Consider the following 22,034-nt stretch of genomic DNA (forward strand, 5'->3'; position numbering starts at 1 on the left):
GATCGATTCACAGGGTGACTGTCTAATTAAGTCACAGCTGTGCCTTCTGAAGAGGAGAAGGAGGACAAGGATAAAGAGAGGAATGCAGAGCTGGCCAACATCTCTCAACAGACACTGCTCCCTGGTTCAAATTCCACTCCATCCATGTCTCTGTGCTTAGCTTGTAGCCCTGCCGAGGATGAACCACAAAACATGCTCAGCTCTACTAGCCATGCCTTCGATCATTAAACATACATGCAGGGTTGATATGGACACTGGTGCTACAGGTGGAACCCCTGTTGCTACATAATCAAGCACAAGCCAAGCGATTTGTGTGTATGCCATGATGTCAACACTGCACCCAGAGCCATATATCTGACCAAAGTATCCTGTGGCTTCCTCTGTGTTTACCGACAACGACAGGCAAGCGAATGTGACCTTTTCAAGTGTCACCATTGTTTGTCTGAGAATCTACTGCGGGATGGATGAGACGTATTGAAAACAGCTCAGCAGGAGTCTGGACAAAGGACAATATCTCATATCTGGATTTCACTTGCAAATACAGTCCAAAACATTCAGAATCTTCTTTACTGAACAAGTACAAAACGCAACAATTTCAAAGATTTTACTGAGTTACAGTTCATAAGGAAATCGGTCAATTGAAATAAAAATAATTAGGCCCTAATCTATGGATTTCACATGAATGGGAATACAGACATGCATCTGTTGGTCACAGATATATTTTTAAAAGCTAGGGGTGTGGAAAAAACAAACAGATTAACTGTCAGTATCTGGTGTGACCACCATTTGCATCAGATTGACATCTCCTTTGCATAAAGTTGATCAGGCAGTTGATTGGCCTGTGAAATGTTGTCCCATTGGCTGTGCAAAGTTGCTGGATATTGGCCGGAACCGGAACACACTGTCATATACGTCGATTCAAGGCATACCAAACATGCTCAATGGGTGACATGTCTGGTGAGTATGCAGGCCATGGAAGAAATTATATATTTTCAGCATCCAGGGATTGTGTACAGATCCTTGCAACATGGGGCCGTGGATTACGCTGAAATGGGGTGATGGCGGCAGATGAATGGCGCGACAATGGGCCTCAGGATCTCGTCACGTTATCTCCATGCATTGAAATTGCCATCGATAAAATCCAATCGGTGTTAGTAGCCTATGCCTGCCCATACCATAACCCCAAGGCCACCACTCTGTTCACAACGTTGACATCAACAAACTGCTCGCCCACACAACGCCATACAGGGTCTGCGGTTGTGAGGCCAGTTGGACAAACTGTCAAATTCTCTAAAACGACATTGGAGGCGGCTTATGGTAGAGACATGAACATTCATTTATCTGGCAACAGCTCTGGTGGACATTCCTGCAGTCAACATGCCAAATGGGTTGTGTGACAAAACTACACATTTTAGAGTGGCCTTTTATTGTCCCTAGCACAAGGTGCACCTGTGTAATGATCATGCTGTTTAATCAGCTTCTTGATATGCCACACCTATCAGGTGGATGGATTATCTTGGCAAAGGAGAAATGCTCACTAACCGGGATGTAAACAAATTTGTGCCAAACTTTTTTGTGAAATACAAAATTGAACATTTCTGGGATATTTTATTTCAGCTCATGAAACATGGGACCAACACTTTCCATGGTGCATTTATATTTTTGTTCAGTGTAAAAATAGCACTACCGTTACATTTCAGTCAAATCCACACTCCATTTCTTTCCGTAAAAAAAAAAAAAAAAACTTTCAAAATTCCAAGGAACGATGGAAGGCTCCCAGCACTTGTGCAAGCAGTTCCCACACAGGAACGACCCAATTAGTCGACAGAGCGACTTTGTCGTCCGTCTGTAAGAGAGTGCCAGCTGCTCAGGACTCCTGGCAAGCCAATGGGACTAGAAGCTGGAGCGGCTCGCTGGCATCGACAGGCCTATTAACTTGTCTCGTCGCAGCATGGCCAGCCGATGAAGTGAGATGATGACTGCTAGAAAATTGAATTAGTAGGTGAGAAACAGACTGTGGTGGTGGGTGTGTTGCGGTTGGGGAGATTAGACAGAGGATGAGGCTCGCCTCACTGACAGACTAGTCTGGACTGGGCCCACCTATGTAATGCACAGAGAACTCTAGAGGCCTCTCCTGTTGTCATTGATATGCTAGTCCTCGCCTGGCTGTGTGGCAGTGACACTGTCAAGAAACAAACCCAAATGGCCTACACACTTGTTGAGCTTAAAGGATAAATGCAAGCAATATGGTGAAAACTCCACCCAGCCTATCAGAAGACAAGGTGAAGGAATTACCATACTGCTTAAACCTATCAGATCCTTTGAGATCTACAAGAGTGCCCAGGCTTTAGGGGTGGATTGGGATTCAGTATGAGCCTGTCTTGTCTAGTACTGAGCAGGACATAGGCCTTTAAATTCGCCCGGTCAGTGCCTGTTTAATAATGCAGCGATCTCTCATTGATGAGTCATTTCCCCAAAGAAAGCATTTGAATAATGGTTTTGACTGCTTGACATGAACATGACTAACGGCCCATCCCATGGCATAATGGGGAACATTTTGCATTGCAAGTTTTTCCTGCAGACATATCGGTACTAGGACATGAGATGATTTTGACGACAACGCAGTATATTTTTTATCACTACTCTAGGAAAATGGTTGAAGAGCACAATAAAGTGAATGATGGTTGAAAAACATCTGCATTGATTGGATTAATGCAATCAATCCAATCAAAATAATAGTCTAAATAAAGGAGCCTGGGTTCTCATGAGTTTGGCGAGCTTCTATCCATACATAATCTACATGGTTGACAGGGAAGACGAGTGCTTTTTGGTTAGTGGTCTTGATAGATAGCGTTTCAGATTATCTGCTGTTCACGCTGTGCTGAAACCACACCAGAACACAAGCAGGGGCCAAGCAGCACAAACTATTCCCTGTTCCCACAGTGCTTTCATCAGGCACCGTGGACTGGAGGTGCACGGCGGGCTGCTGCGGTGGTACTGCTAAGACTTGCCCACCACCTCAAGAGGAATGGGTAAACAGGGAAGGATGGGGGGAGGGAATGAAAACAGGAAATATGGATGGCTGCCTGTGAATGCACCGCCACTGTACACAGAGGTACTGTGGTGGGGAGAGGGTCAGTGGGTCTGGGGGGGGTGGAAGAGAGCAGGGGGAGAGGGGTGCTCAGTCAGGCTTGCTGTCTTGGCACACCCTGTCCAGCCCATTTCCTGCCTGTCGAATAAATGCACCCAGCTCCTCCACTATTCCTCCTCCTCCTCAGGCCTAGTACCCGGTGCCAACCCAAACAGACCTCACAGCTCCCCTTTTATAATGTTTCCTTTGCCAGCATCTTCCAGGCCAATGGTCAACTGGACATAGTTTTAAACTTTTACCTCCCCACCTGAGGTCACGCACGCACACACACAATTTGTAGCTGTTTGACACCAATAGTGCTCTCCTGCCGACAAGGATTGCTTGAGATGGAAATTTTGAAATAACTAAAAACCCGTAATAGCCACTTCCTGAAAAGTTACTCACTTCACATTACGTCACACTAGACAGGCTGTGTGAAAACAAGTCATCATACTATGCACTTAAAAACACACCTTTTTAGGAAGCAAATGTGAAAACCTAAAACCAAGCATATTACTAACGTCCCTCAAAGCAACAAGTTGTAAAAGCCATAGAGTGTAAAAGTGAGAGAGTTTAGGTTATATTATTTCTTCAGGTTGGAACTCCACCAATCTTAAAAGGTCAGCACACTGAAAAGGGCCCTCTATGTTACTTGTTTTGGTAAAGGAGCATTTGACAAATTTGCTCACATTTCTGACGTTGATTTCCACTCCCATGGAACACTCATTCTACACCTCTAAGAGCCTGGCACGGTAGGGAAAGGAAACATAAAAGACAATCCCTCCAGCATGGCCACTCTTCCTGTCTATGTGAACATAAAGCCAACATGGATTATACCAGTTCATTAGGGCACACCGTAGCAAAATGTTTTGCAACAGAAATTGAGTGTTCTTATTGGACAAGTTTAGAGTTTTTCCTGGCCTCCCGGGTGGCGCAGTGGTTAAGGGTGCTGTACTGCAGCGCCAGCTGTGCCATCAGAGTCCCTGGGTTCGCGCCCAGGAGGTCCGTGGGAGGTCCGTGGGGCGACGCACAATTGGCCTAGCGTCGTCCGGGTTAGGGAGGGATTGGTCGGTAGGGATGTCCTTGTCTCATCGCGCACCAGCGACTCCTGTGGCGGGCCGGGCGCATTGCGCGCTAACCAAGGTTGCCAGGTGCACGGTGTAGCCTCCAACACATTGGTGCGGCTGGCTTCCGGGTTGGATGCGCGCTGTGTTAAGAAGCAGTGCGGCTGGTTGGGTTGTGTATCGGAGGACGCATGACTTTCAACCTTCGTCTCTCCCGAGCCCGTACGGGAGTTGTAGCGATGAGACAAGATAGTAGCTACTACAACAATTGGATACCACGAAATTGGGGAGAAAAAGGGGTAAAAATTCAAAAAAAAATGAGTTTTTCCTGATCAGGTCATATGCTCAGAAAAAAAACGCGGGACCTTACTCAGGACCAAAGTAAGACTGGAAATATACTGTCCAGAATCAAACTGATAGGCCTAAATATTTTGTGCACTGAATACTATTGTATTGTCGCCCTACTTCTCATTGTCTCATGTCTATTAAGACTCCATTATCAAATCAAATGTATTTATATAGCCCTTCTTAGATCAGCTGATATCTCAAAGTGCTGTACAGAAACCCAGCCTAAAACCCCAAACGGCAAGCAATGCAGGTGTAGAAGCACGGTGGCTAGGAAAAACTCCCTAGAAAGGCCAAAACCTAGGAAGAAACCTAGAGAGGAACCAGGCTATGAGGGGTTGCCAGTCCTCTTCTGGCTGTGCCGGGTAGAGATTATAACAGAACATGGCCAAGATGTTCAAATGTTCATAAATAACCAGCATGGTCAAATAATAATAATCACAGTAGTTGTCGAGGTTGCAACAGGTCAGCACCTCAAGAGTAAATGTCAGTTGGCTTTTAATAGCCAATCATTGAGCGTATCTCTACCGCTCCTGCTGTCTCTAGAGAGTTGAAAACAGCAGGTCTGGGACAGGTAGCACGTCCGGTGAACAGGTCAGGGTTCCATAGCCGCAGGCAGAACAGTTGAAACTGTAGCAGCAGCACGGCCAGGTGGATTATCAGTTCAAAACTGCCAGCATTGAGCTAGTCAAAGTCTATAACGTCACCGACAACAGCTTTTGTTCCTGTGGGGCTTGGGCTGGAAGACAGGACGGCAGGTGGTTGAAGAGACATACTGGCCGGAGTGTGGACCTTGGGGGCCAAAGGCCCTGGCGTAATAAAACCTAAACCCCATGGTCCGTTTACGAGCCTCCTTTGACAAGACAGCTTTCTGCAACCTCCTGTGAGGGAGGCCTCCTATCTGCTTTGTGTAACTAGTGGAGCTAACTTCCTGAAGAAGTGCCGATGTCATAAAAGTAAAAGGGCAAGCACATCCGCCGCTGAATTAGTTTGTGGTTTCTCTATGGACATTTCCACTAATTTACCTTGATAAAGACGCTATGACACTGTAGAAATGTATGACAGTCTTACAAGACTAGGTTTTAGTTCACCTTAACAACAGTAGTGGGCCCTCTTTGAGAACGATTCGATATCTGCTTTCGATTCTTGCATCTGCCAAGAGTGTTGATGTTTTCATACCGTTGTCTCTCAGTGCATGACATAAATAACCAAAGCAGAGGAGTCTGAGCTAAGAGGACACTGACAGGCAGGTGGCAGGCAGGCCTTTATCTTCCTCTGGCCGAGAGAGAGGAACTTGTCTCAGAGAGCAGCCTTGAGGCTTCGCCTGTTTGATCCAGAGCGGTGAACAGCGCTCCAATAACATATTTATAACGTGACTTTGAGCAACCTGTGTTGCTTCCAAGAACAACGGAGGAACGTATTCCATCACAACCGGTGTTTGCCTCAAACAAACTGTTGTGTGTTTGTTCAACGGTTACCTCCACATCAATGAGATTTCAGGAGGAGCACAAAGCTTGGTATTGACCCCCTTCCCCCACCCCTCTATACAGAGCTATAGTAGCCTACTACACCATGTTGGCATTGAAAGGGCAGTCTTGGTGCTTTGGCCCTGCCAGTGCACCTGCTCTGGAACTCTCACACCAAGTCCAGCCAGTGTTGAACTGACCCTGAGGGGGGATTTCTCAAGTGGGGATTCCCCTATTCACAGATTACTAAATCAATGCTCTCCATCTGCTGTTGTAGGCCATTCGTGATCAATCATACAAAACAGCATGCATAGCCTCTATCACTATCAGCCATGATATTTGCAATGACACTCATGATGTAACAAAAATGTGATGGTTCTCTATCAATAAGAGTGATTATTATTCCCGAACTAATCATGTATGGTTTGTAACGCTATATCTTATGTCCCTGGTGGTTAGTAAAATGTTTTAAATGTATTGTGCAATCCAACCTATTAGTAGATATGCTGCTGTCTCTAGTAGCCTTATAGAAAGTATTTAACTGACCCACGACACGCATTGCAAAGTAGCTGGGCTACCATAAGTCTGACTGACATCGCTTTCCTCCAAGAAAACAACACTATAGTCAGATAGCTATTTGATATTCTAGTCACCGTGGAAAACGTGCGCGTGCTTACGTTATCTAATGACCATAGAAAACGGGCCAATGTGAGAAAATAAGGGGGAAACATCCGATCAGTCGAGGGAAATTCATTAGCAAACTATAGCCCAATACACTAGTTATAGCCTACACTAAAACATGCATCCGACTAGAGTCTGGACTATCCTATAACAATCCATATAGCATACACGGCCAACTTAAAAAACACCACTCGATACAGTTGCATGATCAGCAAATTATTTAGAGCGACCATGAACATATATCCCGAAGGCAGTATCCTAACTTGTAATTTCCTAAATAAACAATCCTGGTAACAAACGAGTTCGCTCTCACCCCGAACACACATATTTGTTGCGCCTTTGTAACAATGTTCACTGGAAAAATAAATCGATATCTGGAAACCTACCATTTTACTAAGATCCATAGTCCCAGAAAAATGCAGGGTGGCTGTGAGCTCAAAGACGAATCCGGTCGATGGCAATACTTCGACAGAATCGTCTACAACTGGGAAATTAGAAATCTAGAATCGCTTATGAGGTAGACGGTAGAGGGTGGTGGAGTGGACCCGTTAACTCAACATGTGTCCCGATTTGATTTGATATCAAATGCTCTCCAATTCCTTTCCTTCCGTGTCCCTTCTCCTGGTCCTACGTGCTCAGTTAACAGTGGGGGCTCCCAGCCACAGCATCTGACTGTCGAGAAGCGGAACAGAACTGTCTAGAAAACGACAACCTACTTCTAGAGTAGGCTACACACGGGAACATTTCCCTCTCGTGTATTTTTTGAATATGTTGTATAGCGTTGTAGATTGCAATATTTAAAAAATATATATCTAAACAGGACGGCCGGTGGTTCTAAACATCAATAATTGAATATCTGTCCGGGGATTTTGTGTAAACAATAGCGTGCTCTCTCTGTGAAACAATAGGTGCAGACTGGGGATGGCACAAACCCCCGCCCAAACTAACTTCGTACCTCAACACGTAACAAATTATACTATCCTGAAAAATATAAAATACATGATGAGACACCAGACCAGCGCGGCTCGGGCACACTGCAAATCATCATGATGGTAAACAATGTAACTTTCCACAACCAGTGCAACAGTAACAAATAATCTGTGATTTGGGGACTGCTTACATGTGACCATAACATTACTGTCTGATGTAGGCCTATGTTTATGGGCCATATTGAAATAGGATGTGCTATACGAAAAGGGTAGCCTACAGTAGCATAATTAAAGTAAGTCACTGTCAATATCAAAGTTATACGGTGACACTGCAAAAAGGAGCCGTTTTCAGTCTTCAACTATGCTGAGGCAATGTGGTTATAAACTTTAGCTTACATCAGTCATTTTAGGTAAATAGTGCCCTCCTCTGGTTACTCTCAGACAGAGGTTTATATCATAATCGTGAAATTATTGCACTGTCTGGAATCTTCACACACAAAATCAAACAGCTCAGATCATTTCAGATAGCTAAAAAAAAACAACTTTGACAAAGCACAAACAAGTCAATATTAGACTATGCATATCATTCTTTAGTAATAACCTCAGCAATTTGGTCCTGAACATATGAAATTAAGTATTTTTTCTGAATTCATGGTGTGTCATGCATGAAAAGCACATTAACAATTAAAGTTACAATTATTATTATTATTATTACTTGGGCCAAGTGAGGAGCATAGTCCACAGTAATCAATATGTGACCCATTCTCCTGCTGGCAGACTGGCCGCTACACACAAACAGACTGTCTTCAGACAAAGCCTGCTCTTCACTACAGTCTCTTCACTTCCTGGTACGGTGTGGACCAATGGTGTGGGTGGACCCTTCGAGCACGGCTCTATGGAAAGGCTGCAATTCTCACATACACTACTCTAGGCCTTTATGACTATCATGTTTATATTGTAGTCAGTTGTAGAATATTGATTGTTTGAACAACTGAGTTTCTCTTTTCGTCTGGGTTCCCGTACATTAATTCCGCCTTAGTGAGGGTGGTGCCGAGCACACACAAGCACACCACACACGCCGAGTTAAGGGTGAAAGCCTCTCTGTCTCAATTCTGTGGGCAAAGTTCATATAAATGGCCTTGAACACGGCTGAGACAAAACCGTTCCAGAACAAAAACTACTTACTGGTAGGCCCTTCTATCCAGTTGGCCAGACATTAGGGCATAGTAAAATAAAGGTAAAAAAATAATTAAATCACTACTGTGTGTGAACAGTATCCCCTAAGCTATAATGGATTTACGCAATAATGAAGTCAGAAAGTTAGATCTAAAATCACAAGTATTATTGTAATGATGAACTAAAAGTCAATAATACAAATGTAGGTCCTTGTGATGATGTAACCAAAGCATCCAATGTCCAATCAACTTTTTTTTAGGTTTTAAAATATCTAATCCATCCAAATTAAAGCCAGAGTTAATGCCATTTTGATCTCATTTCAGTACTTTGTTCCAATGGCTGACCTGCCACTCATGTCCAGGACTTTTTAATCTACAGCCGGTGCAATGAGGTCACAGGCCAGTGCCTGCTGTTTTTGCTGCCTCAGTGGTTTTAATGGGCCCGGGCCGCTTTCTCTCTCCCTGTGCGTGCGTGTGTGTAACTACCCCTCTCCAACTCACCCTGGTTATAATGACAGGGTACAAGCACAGAGTGGGGGTATCTTACAAAGGCAGGAAGAGAAAGGAAGACCAAGAGTGTGTGTAACAGAGAGAGAGAGAGAGAGAGATTAGAGAGTGCTTGTCTGGGTCCACCATGCTGTGCTGCTTGTGCCCAAGGGACATGGTCGTGGATCCTCCTCCAAATTCCACAGCTGCCAGGGCACCACAGTGCTCCACTAAAGGGGGCACAGGCGGTGGGGTGGGCAGCATTGATTACCAGATAGAGATATAGCAGTGCCACAGCATCTCTTAGCCAAACTAAGATACATCATCTAAGAAGCAAACTGTTAACATCCTCAAAAAGTGTCAGAATGACTCTCATGCTCAAAAAGCACAAGTGGATTTCGACACCCACCATCTCAGATTTTTCTGAAAGTTCCTGTTGTTAGAAACAGATAAGATTAGCATTCCTGCAACATAATTTAGTTCAAATATAATTTGATCTAAGAAATTAAGCTAATTGATTGGCAATTTTAATATATAGGATTCATATAATATTCAATAAATATAGTACCTGACATCTGATTTGGACCAAACCTTTTTCTAACAATGAGTAAGACATGAGGAATCCAAATAAATTATCACCCACAGACCCCCCACGCCAATCCCCAACAACAAGTATATAGTATCAGTTCTCTATGTCTGACATGTAGTATGGTACTACGGCTCAGAGTATTGTTTCTACATCCTATGTAATGTTTTCCCAGTGAATTTGGTGATGTTTTTTTCCCCCTGTTCAGTGAAATTAGTCATTGAAGTTGTTAGGTTTATGTCCCATCCTACACCCTGATATTGCCAGGTTCTGGCCACAAGATGGTACTGTTCCAGGTGATTGCTCAATGTTAAAGCGATCGTTAACCACAATTACTCAAATACATATTGGTTTCCTTACCCTGTAAGCAGTCTATTGAGAAGGTATGACAGCAATCCATGTGTTGGTTTTGTTGTCCACTGTTTCAAATGCTAACTTTTTTGCAAAAAAAAAGAAATGGTGCAAATATTAGCCTTTTCACACTCCATGCTCCTTGTCAGACATAGAGAACGGATTGGTGTGGGGTGTAGGGGTTCCGTGGGGAGCTTTTGACAATTTCTTTGGATTCTTTGAATATTATATTAATCCTATAAATTAAAAATGGCCAATTTGGGTGCAATCAATTAGCTTAATTTCTCAGAGATCTAATTAGATTTCAACCAAATAATATTGCACGAATGCTAGTCTTATCTGTTTCTAACAGAAACAATTTCAGAACAATCTGAGATGGTGGGTGTCATGACTTGCTGAAATGACAAGGAACGAACCGTACTGAATATCCAGAGGCAGCCTGTCTTGGAGAGCTGTGGGATGCAGGGGGGCTGGAGACAGGCAGGAAGAATCTGGATCTAAATTTAAGACTTAATTATGTAAGCCACATTGCTGTGTGGTGGAGTCACTCTCAGGATGTATCCCACAATAGAAAGCCCCGTCAGGGAGCTGAGAGACCCAGGAGAGGTTCTAAAGTGGGGTGCCAGGCTGAACGGAAGTAGCTTTCTCACAGACGGAGCCATGTTTCTCTCATTTCAGACCACTATCCAGACAGACACGCCGTCATTGTAGCAGGCAGTACTGAGCTATGGTTTCTGGCAGTGGGTTAACTGCCTTGCTCAGGGGCAGAATGACAGATTTTTACCATGTCAGCTCTGGGATTTGATCCAGCAACCTTTCGGTTACTGGCCCAACGCTCCTACCCGCCAGGCTACCTACAAAGTCGGGCCTGTCATTCCAGAAGAGAAAGAGATGGCAGCTCTGGAAGTTAGATGGTTCATTAAAGTGGTACGGTGTTCAAGTGGAGGGGGACTGTTGAAACGACTAAAATAGTTTCTCTCAAGCTGGTCATTGAGCTCTTTTTTTTTTAAACAACTGTGCCGTTACATTTCATGACCGATGGGAAACTGTTACGTAGCAGTACAACTGCGACTCCACAGAGAGGCATGGCAGTCCTTCATAAACAAGCACACTGTAGATTCATTCCATCTCCAATTAGAGAGGACACTACTTATTTCAGTTCTCTAAACATGTCATTACATGCATGCTGAATGTGTTATCTGGGCATGGGTGAGGTATTTTTATAACTCTGCGGACAAAATGAAGTAGTGAGTACTCTGAATCTGAACACACCCTTGTTGTTTCCCTGACTCTCAGGCTCTAAGAAACCGAGATAGGAGCCCTGGGACACATGACTTCACCCTTACCACGATCTGTCTACTCTAGAGACTTGTTCTGTGTCAATGCACATTTCTAAACACCATAAAACTCTTATGGTCATTGGTGTAACAGCACAAACAGATCTGGGACCAGTATAGATTGTATTAGAGTGCTTGAACAGAGGTCTTAGAGCAGAGCCACTGGTGGTTTTGGGACAGTGGTGAAAGCCAGGAGATTCAGGCAGATCCAAGCCACAACAGATCAGATTAACTCGGGGCTAATCCCTGTATTAAAGCACAAACAAGATTTCATTGATTCTTCCCTCCGTGGCGAAACAGCTTTAGGACTGCCGTCAAAAATCAACCATAACAAAAACAACTGCTACAACCAGATTAGGAATCGTATCTGAATTGAGCAATTTTGAGAGGAATGTGGTATGATAGGCTAAATGTATAAATGTAGGCTTTGTCACAGTCATAGCACACTATGACTACAAGAGACAGCAAACCTCTGCTCTCTGGATCAATCGTCAGTCCCGCAAATGAGTGCTCAAAAGCTCATTGGCTATTTTAGCAGTGGTTGTAGTAGAAGAGGGGGAAAGCAGGTTGCATCTGCCGCTTAAAAAAAAACAACCCCAGCAGAGCAGGGTAATTTAAAAGGCTTGATTCATCTGACCTACTTTTTGACTACCCCCCCCCATCTGGGAAGAGACTGCCAAGCAGGAAGTGTCTTGTCCACGCTGCTCGGCAGCGTGCATGAAAAATGAGCACGCGTTTTTCTGTACTACAGCTCGAGTAACAGACTGTCAGCTATATGGGATCGAGAATTCAAAGTACATCCAAACCATTAAAGGGGCCATCTGCAGTCACTGCATCCCATTTTTTATTTATAAATTAATGATATGTACCCATTGATTCCCCATCAAAACACAAAATATACGCTTGCTTTACTCCAATGTTTGTAAACAAACACTATATAGCCTCAAAACATGATTAAAACAAAAACGTTGATATCATGGATGGTCAGTCCTTGCATCCATAGCTCGTTCTGTGAATTTGAGAGTCGTTACAGCCCCATCCCTTAGCTTTTTACCAAAACACTTATTGTTTTAACTGTGGATTGCCAGTTGAAAAGGGCATCAACAAACAGTGCTGCTCAGTCCTACCCTTTCATCAAACTTATTTCCCTGGATAAAAGCAACAATGATAGTCCCACCCAGCTCTCTCTCACACACCCCAGTTTGTAGGCTGATTGTACTTTCCAGAACCCATCACAATATCTCTCAGGCCATTGGTTCTAGTGCTGTGTCCAGGATGCACTTAAAGGCTTTTTATTGCAGTTCGATACATGGTAGTGGTTTTATGGATAGTCCAGGCAGACACATACAGCATTTTGCCTCTCTCTCCACAGTTGTGGGCGTCACCTCTCCTGAGAGATGGTAAATCAGACCTCTGTTCTTTATCAGGCAGAATTTCTCAAATAACTAAATCTGTGCTCTTAGGACTGACCTATTTCAACAGATTTTGATCTTGCACTGAAGACCCAACAATGATGTAATGTCTCTATAATCTTTGCAATATCAACTTTGTGACGATACCTTTTCTAATCTAGTAGAAGCTATTTGAGGCATAGCTATCAAACATTCGTATCAAATATGTTACCCACTGCTAAGAATGAGGGAAGATGATGATGTTGGCTTGCTGTTGTGTGGTGGTACTATATTACTACATTGTATTACAAACATCGGAAACAATGCATTCCTGTAAACACTCAATCATTTAGGTCAAGTTGGCGCGCGCACACACCTTCGTGCATAGATCATGAGCAATGTTCACAGAAAATAACATGGAAATCCGAACCTGCGAAGCAGCACCAATCACTCAAGCTGATAAACCATGACATGTCCGCAAGTTTTCACGCTGAACGGATCATTGCCAACTTCAATGCAACGGACGATTCCAACTCGAAGCTTCACCAACTATTATAATATCTTCACATTTCTTAGTCCCTTCTAATTCTGTACAAGAAATCCAGAATTCCCACTAAACAAGTGCTTTACCTGACCGCGTTCAAAGTTCTCCTTTTCAAGTTCTAAACTGTTGGCACCACCGGTCCGACGAATCAGCGCTTTGGGAATTGGGTTCGGTACTTGCTGCATGGAGCTCTTCACTCGGTCCATTGTGTCTCTTTAGAATTTCCACTGAAAAATAATATTTCTACAGAGATATCGTCAAATTATTCATAAAATTGGACAATAATAGTTCAGGCAGTCGACAAATTCAGGGGGTCATTTCGCCTGTCCACCGTGTCTCCCTCTGTAGACGATGTCATGTTTTTAAGCTGTGTTCGTAACCAAGTAGGATGTGGGAATTTACTAGTTGTGAAGTCGTAAATTAATTCATGTGCTTTGAATACGTTGAGAAACGCTCATGCCCAACAAGCTGTGTTAACCATAAACTCAAACTACAGCTATCAAGCTTGTAAACAAATGATAGTGTTCAGAAAACATATTAATAGATTGCTTTTTATAGTTAATGCTTTGTTTTTTGCACGAAACTGCCAAAATGCTATTATAAAGGTCATTTTCTTAGTATGGGACGTCAGAGGTCAGCATGTGGGAGAAATGGGAGCTCAGTATGATAGATGAGTTTCCTACTAGTAATGATCAATTGGAAGGCCGATCAAGCAGATTTTTCCCAGTCGTATGTAGTAAATTCCCACTTCCCACTTGGTTAAGAATGCAGCATTAAGCCTGATGTACAGTGAGGTTGCTGGTTGCACTAAGCTGATTTTAAAATATAATCCCAATGCTCTCATGTTGATTACCTTTCTCCCTATGCAGTCTAAATCAGCTTTTTTGCAAATGTGCTGCACTGTTTTGACACTGATGAACTAGGGCAATAGTTGCCCAAACCATAGAAATAGATAGAGGACTTTGTAGCTGTGCTATTATATCGTCTGTGACAGCATGGGCAGTGCCATTGAGGCTATCTCCATTTTGAAGTAGTCAATTTTCTTCTTCACGATTGGCTAAACCTTCCTGATGACTCGGTTGGACATCACTCCAGCAGTGTCACCAGAAGGGATCAGCCAATGAAGTTGGAAGTCCAACCTGGACTCAGAAGTCAACATAACATAGTACATGTAAATCCGGGACATGCCAATGTTACATTTTGAATGGTAGGTATTAATTTGTGGATGTCCGTCAACCATGTCATATGATATGTTACGAATTCCAATTTGTATGATGTGTTACGAATTGTAATTCGCACAGTATGTTACAAATCTGCCAAACGTAAGATATGTTACAAATTCCAATTTGTTGTGGTTAACATTAGCTAAGTAAGGTTAGGGTTAAGGTTAGGAGTTAGGTAAAAGGGTTAATGTTAGGGTTAGCTAACATGCCAAGTAGGTGTAAAGTAGCTAAAAATATGTAATTAGTTGCAAAGCTGCTAATTATCTAAAAAGCTAAAGTTGTCCGTGATGAGATTCAAACACACAACCTTTGGGTTCCTAGACGTTCACTAGACCTTTGCGTTATACCTTATTTAACCGTTCCACTAATTTGAGTATCCCGGATTCACATTTACTATGTTACATCTAGTCTATGAGACCAGACTGGAAAGTCCCAGCCAGTTGACTACATTAAAATTGTGGAAGCCCTCAATTGCGCTGCCCATGCTAACATGGTATTTTGGCCACTAGAGATCTCTGTCATTCTCTATGGCCCATATGCAACTGTCACAGACTCCTCCCAGAAATGTCAACGACTGGCTAGAATTCTGCTGGTGCCCATCTACATCAATATTATGGGACCATTATTGATTTTGATATGATGCGCAATTACGCATGATTGAAGGCACATGATAGCGTTTGGGTTGTTGGTACAGACTTTATCACCATAATGTAAATATAGAAAAGTCCATGTTATGACTGTAGGCCTACAGTCAGTGTCTAATTTTGTTTTTGCTACAATAGCCGACATAATAGAAATGCCAGTGGCCTATTCATTTTTGATTCAGAGTAAACAATTAATCTCCAGAACTAAATTAATAATATGGTGGTTATAATATGATCTAATAATATGTGTGTAATATGTGTTTTTATGGATATGGTTATAATATGTTATTGTATAGGTCACAGGAGCTTGCAGGTCACCAGTCCACTCCTGTGGGCCTTGAATTAGATAATTTCCATGGTTTCTGCTGGCCCTCTCATATTTGATAGCTGGCAAGAGGCTGGTTTTCTGTGCAGTACTTTGACAGTAGTGTGTGTGAAAAGTGTGTGTCCATCATCTCAAAAATATCTAACAGCATCAGAATTGCAAGATTTGGGTTTTCAAAAATTCACGGAGCGGGACACTAACCCGGATGCTTATAAGAAATATAGCTACGCCCTCCAACAAACTATCAAACAGGCAAAGGTTCAATAAAGGACTAAGATCGAATCCTACTTCACCGGCTCTGAAGCTCATTGGATGTGGCAGGGCTTGCAAACTATCACAGATAAACCAGCCAGCCAGAGGAGCTAAATGCATTGGCCCTCAGATCTTCAAAAAGTTCTACACCTGCACCGCTGAGAGCATCTTGACTGGATGCATTACCGCTTCGTATGGCAACTGCTTGGCATCCGACTGCAAGACGCTACAGAGTGTTGTGCGTACGGCCCAGTACATCACTAGGGCCAAGCTCTATGCCATTCAGGACCTCTATACCAGGCGGTGTCAGAGGAAGGCCCTAAAAATGGTCAAAGACTCCAGCCACCCAAGTCCTAGTGTTCTCTCTGCTACCGCATGGCAAGCGGTACTTATGCATCAAGTCTGGAACCAACAGGACCCTGAACAGCTTCTACCCCCAAGCCATAAAACTGCTAAATAGTTAGTTAAACCAAATAGCTCCCTGGACTGTCTGCATTGACCCTTTTTGCACTAACTTTTTGACTCATCATATACACTGCTGCTACAGTTTACTATTCTGTCACTTTATTCCTAGTTATATGTATACAGTATCTACATACACTATCTACCTCCATGACCTCGTACCCCTGCACACCGACTCGGTACTGGTACCCCTTGTATATAGCCAAGTTATAATTACTCATTGTGTATCTACTATTACTTTTGTTATTATGCATTTTACTTTTTTATTATTTCTCTATTTTCTTTCTCTCTGCATTGTTGGGAAGGGCCTGTAAGTAAGCATTTCACTGTTAGTCCACACCTGTTGTTTTCAATGCAAGTGAGGAATACAATTTGATTTGATCTGCCTGGGTGAAATTTAAAATGAGGTGTGTTTTATTGAGTTTGGAGGATTTTCCAGTTGGTTCCGTTGTGCCACTCAAACTAAATCAAGCACAGAATCCAGGTTAGCTGTGCTGCTATGCTGTTCTGGGTCTTTTCTAGAGCTAGTTGAAGTAATTTGCCAGCGCTATAAGATCAGAATACATAAAGGTTACACCAAATATCTCACCCTGCTGATTGAGCCTGCCAATCAATATTTGTTTAGTCCAATGCTTGACTTGGGCAGGAGCTCACCGGAACTGAGTACCAGCACCTAAAATGTTCTACTGCTTCAGTGTCTGCACCTCTGATATAATATTGGCTTAAAACTATTGCAGAGTTCCTGCACATAAATATAAACAGAAACGGCACACAAAATGAGTACTGGCACCAATTTCAATCCAAGTCAAGCACTGGTTTGCTCAATTGAACATAAATTACAAATGCATGCCATATCAGTGTTTATTGTTCAGTGCTATCTACCCTCTGCAAGACATAAAAATAAAATCTTTGACCATATGATTGATAGAAGGCAGGGAGTGAGCTCCAGCTGTGCATAATTTGATCTAATCACTCCCTCTCTATTGTAGTTTCTTCACCACCCTCACTTCCTCTCATACCCAATGATTATCAACCCTTTCAATCTGATAGTGAATTTTGTAAATCCTTTATAAACCAACTTCGTAAAAAAAACAATATATCCAGTTTGATTCATTACGTTTATGTCATTTATGGGGGTTAGAATATCCAGATATCCATAATTTCCATCATAACAACCTATTATTTTACTGTCAATGGTAATGTGATGACGTCGTATCAAAGATGATGGGGAGGATGAAGAAAACAGACAAACCAACCACTAGGAAAAGGGAATGGGTGTTAAAGCCTCGCGAGAATATTAGCTTATTGGAGGAGTAAGCACACTGCAAGATTGGAGTTGCAAGAAAAGACATCTCCAAAAAGTAACAACTAAAGATGTCTGGACGGTCAGGTCGCGCGGAGACACGAAGTCGTGCTAAAGATGATATTAAAAAGGTGCTGGCAGCAATTGAAAAAGTGCGTAAATGGTAAGTAAAACCGCGGGGATTATGTAAATTAAATGTAAACATCTGCAACGCCACACAACAAACTTCACACGGAAAATATTAGAAGGGTTGGCGAGTGACTGAAACAACAGCCAATGGAGAGACGAAGCTGCCGAAGCCCGGCAATTCTATGGGCAGGACTAACGGAATTGTTCAGTCTGTCAAAATGGCTACACTTGTCCACATGTTGTTACAACGTTACGCATTCTGATATAACTGTGACCCACATTTAAAATATCCGTTGTCCATCTGAGCAGTTTCCCTCGGCGAGGTTCAGGAATATTAGGCAAAAAAAATGCACTTGAACATAGGCTATTTACATAGCCTAGCTCTGTGCATAGCCACCAGTAAATGAGCAGCATCTTTGGTTCATGCTTATATTACTGAATGTAGTAAATCTATTCTCTGTTCTATTACATTTCATTTTCAGGGAGAAGAAGTGGGTAACTGTGGGAGACACATCCCTACGCATATTCAAGTGGGTGCCTGTGACAGACACTAAACAGGTTTGGTATCTAATAATAGATGACTGCATCAGACCATCCTATGGTTCATGAATCTAATGAGTTTGTGTACAACCTTATCACTCTGCCTCTTTTTTTCTCTTTCAGATATACCGGAGCAAATCCATAACTGGAGAGGTTCGAGGTCTAAAAGATGTGGTGTTGGAAAACACCAGCTCTACCATGGATTTCCTAGGTGAGGCACTGACTGACTGTGAGAAGCACAAGCAGTTTGGAGCAGGTTTTAAATAACTGCAATACTCTATATAACAGGGTTGGGGGCAATTCTATGGAAATTCACTGAATGCAGATAAAAACGTTTACATACTTTTTAATTGGAATTAAAATTGACCTCCTGAATTGAAAATTATATTGGTCTGAAACCGTTCAAGACTGCTCCTGTTCTTTTCACCGCAGATGAATGCAGCAACCAGAGTTTCCTGTCTGATGTCTACCAGCCCAAAATGGACAGCAGCAGCTCAAGCTCCCAGCATGCCAGTGAGGCAGTCAGTCCTCTTCCTCACACCACAACACTCCGCACGGCCGAAGATGCTCAACCACCCATGCTGGGCCAGGAGAGTGTGGACGGTACAGTTAGTTTAGCATACTACACCATCGCACTGCACAGTGCACCCATGTAGGGCCAGGAGCTTTTCCAGACCCTGTAACCTGACTAGGAAAAACTCTGGGCCCTAGCTAATATGTCACTCTTGTAACTGAGGTATAATATATTGGCTATATTACAGTTAATATCTCAATATCTTTTAAGTGTTTCACTCAGTCTTTCACTCTATATGCAGAGCCATCCCAGCCAGCACATGAAGTTGCTGATGAGCCTCCCACATTGATCAAGGAAGACCTGGTTTTGCCCCTTGGTGTTCGAGTAAGAGTTCCATGCACAGAGGTAAGTCATTTTCTATAGTAATAAAGGATATGACCATTTTTATTAATGTTAAAAAAAAAAATGTGATTGTGAAAAGTTGTGATTGGTAACTGCTTAAGCTCTTAATAATAACATTAAAGAAATCACCACAATCAATCTATTTAAATATCAACATTTCCAACAGGAAGAAGAGGAGGAATCAGGAGCCCCTCCACTGAAGAAAATTTGCACTGAAAAAAAGTCTGTACTGAGATAACTAGTTGATTGGATGGACATGCATGCAACCCATGCACTCTATTGAAGGATTCAAATGGGACATACGAGTAACTGCCAAAATAATGGAAACACTTGAGTAAATGAGTGATACAACGTATATTGAAAGCAGGTGTTTCCACCCAGGTGTGGTTCCTGAGTTAATTAAGAAATTAACATCCCATGTGCTTAGGGTCATGTATAAATATGCCGGGCCGGCCATTATTATGGCCATTATTTTGGCTACCATGGATATGTTAAAAAAAACGTAGTATGACAAAACACCAAATTATGCCATTTCTTATTGAAGAATGGTGTCGCCTTCCTCCAATAGATTTCCAGACACTTATAATCTATGCCAAGTTGCATTGAAGCTGTTCTGGCTCGTGGTGGCCCAACGCCCTATTAAGACACTTTATGTTGGTGTTTCCTTTATTTTGGCAGTTATCCCTACATACATTATTATAAAATATGCATTTCTGTTAATCAAGTCACTACAAATGGAATACATTTAAAAAAGAAAGTTGAAGTTATTATATTAAGTTGTTTTTTAAAATACAATTTTACTTTCTCAGCTTTGAAAGTAATTTTAAGCCGTTTAATGCATTACACTGTACATAGTCGTGCTCAAAAAAAGTGCCTATCGCTCTGAAATATACACTATATATTTATTTTCTGTCAGACAAGTGTCTCATATGTTATGCTATTCGTAGAAATTGCACAGATCTAAATAATTATGGCCCCTATTCAATCAAATGGGTTTGTTAATTCTGAGGGATGAAGTTGAGCATGTCTTAGTTAACATTCTGTTGAGTTTCTTTTGTTTCACACTGTTAGCGCTGTTTTGTTAAATACATTTATCCAAGCAGCACAGGAAGTATGAGGGGAAACTCATTCCGGTCACTGGATTTTATTGAATATGGGCTGAAGTTTTTGGAATATTTTTTTACATTTGTACTTCGCTTTGCAAATAAGATTAGACAACTGTTTGTCATGTCTATCCTTTTTTATATACTCTTATCTTGCTTCTTAAATTTTCATAGGGCATTGGATGTGACTGGTATACCATGAGTTTGAATGGTGAACGAGGTTGAAAAGTAATTTCTTATGGTCAGGTGGGTCATGCTCTCAAGTGTTTATTTTCTGCTGCAAAAGTGATGCACATGCTGGAATATACCCTGCTCCATAGTAAAATATGGTTGATATTGTGTCTTCTTTTTGCAGTGTTTTGCATCTTTTGACTCCCACACTCTCAAATAATTGTCCAAAATGTTTTTCACCATATAGGATGACCACTTGACTTGGTTGCATTTTATCTTTCATGGAAATGATCAGATTGCAAATCCATGGCCTTGGGCCCTCAATTTATACATAGAAAGCTTGGGCCGTGACTGGCCATCCGTCGCCAGTCTTGGCACTGTGGGTTTTTTAAGCAGTCCATTAAATAAAATCATGACACTTGATAGAGATGCTAGAATTATTCTTGATTGAACGTTAAAATCCATGGGAAGTAAGTAACTCATCACTATAGGACAGTGGTTCCTAAACTTTTTATAGAGCCGTACCCCTTCAAACATTCAACCTCCAGCTGCATACCCCCTCTAGCACCAGGGTCAGCTGCATATCCCCTCTAGCACCAGGGTCAGCGCACTATCAAATATTGTTTTTTGCCATCATTGTAAGCCTGCCACACACACACTATACAATACATTTTATTAAACATAAGAATGACTGAGTATTTGTCACAACCTGGCTTGTGAGAAGTGACAAAGAGCTCTTATAGGACCAGGGCACAAATAATAATATAATAATAATCAATAATTTAGCTCTTTACTTAGCCATCTTACATGTAAAAAACGTATTTGTTCCTTAAAAATTGAGAATAACTCACAACAGGCTAATGAGAAGGGTGTGCTTGAAAGAATGCACAAAACTGCAATGTTGGGTTGTATTGGAGAGAGTTGGCTGAGAATCCACTCTCACATAGGTAGGTGGATGCAAAGGGCATCAGTGTCTTAACAGTGCGATTTGCCAAGGCAGGATACTCTGAGCGCAGCCCAATCCAGAAATCTGGCAGCAGTTTCTGATTATTTATTTTTTGTTGGAATTTTGATGAGGCTGTCTCGTTCAGATATCAGTAAGTGGACTGGAGGCAGGGCATGAAAGGTATAACGAATCTAGTTGTTTGTGTCATCCTTTTCGGGAAAGTACATGCGTAATTGCGCACCCAAATAAGCACTCAGGTGCTTCGCTATATCACATTTGACATTGTCCGTAAGCTTGAGTTAATTTGCACACCTAAAATCATACAATGATGTACAATGACAAAATCATACAATGACAAAATCAAACAACCTGTGTGTTGTCCATGTTGATGCAGACAGAGAAGAGGTCCAACTTCTTAATCATAGCCTCAATTTTGTCCCGCACATTGAATATACACTGCTCAAAAAAATAAAGGGAACACTAAAACAACACATCCTAGATCTGAATGAATGGAATATTCTTATTAAATACTTTT

General features: G+C 42.1%; 2 protein-coding genes across 4 annotated transcripts in view; one reads left to right on the forward strand and one right to left on the reverse strand.

The window, feature by feature from the left end:
- Positions 1-13,852, reverse strand: part of LOC110503728 (huntingtin-interacting protein 1) — a 43,513-nt gene extending 29,661 nt beyond the window's left edge. For 2 of the 3 annotated variants that reach the window (XR_005039311.1, XM_036961237.1), the window contains exon 1: positions 13,572-13,852. Coding sequence is in view for 2 of the 3 variants with exons in the window: in XM_036961237.1 (XP_036817132.1) it covers positions 13,572-13,691 (120 nt within the window). In the remaining variant the exon portion in view is untranslated. Of the gene's footprint in view, positions 1-7,072; positions 7,526-13,571 lie in introns of those variants that run through there. The other variant, XM_036961238.1, reaches the window with a different exon arrangement.
- A 3,808-nt stretch (positions 13,853-17,660) lies between these two features.
- On the forward strand, positions 17,661-20,723 carry LOC110503730 (B-cell CLL/lymphoma 7 protein family member B-B). The gene is made up of 6 exons (XM_021582216.2): positions 17,661-17,857; positions 18,306-18,381; positions 18,487-18,574; positions 18,796-18,966; positions 19,179-19,282; positions 19,446-20,723. The coding sequence occupies exons 1-6, from the start codon at positions 17,766-17,768 to the stop codon at positions 19,515-19,517; spliced, it is 603 nt and encodes a 200-aa protein (XP_021437891.1). The 5' UTR covers positions 17,661-17,765; the 3' UTR covers positions 19,518-20,723.
- Positions 20,724-22,034: the final 1,311 nt, after the last annotated feature.

The sequence above is a fragment of the Oncorhynchus mykiss genome, chromosome 24, assembly GCF_013265735.2.
Source record: "Oncorhynchus mykiss isolate Arlee chromosome 24, USDA_OmykA_1.1, whole genome shotgun sequence".
NCBI classification, from domain to species: domain Eukaryota; kingdom Metazoa; phylum Chordata; class Actinopteri; order Salmoniformes; family Salmonidae; genus Oncorhynchus; species Oncorhynchus mykiss.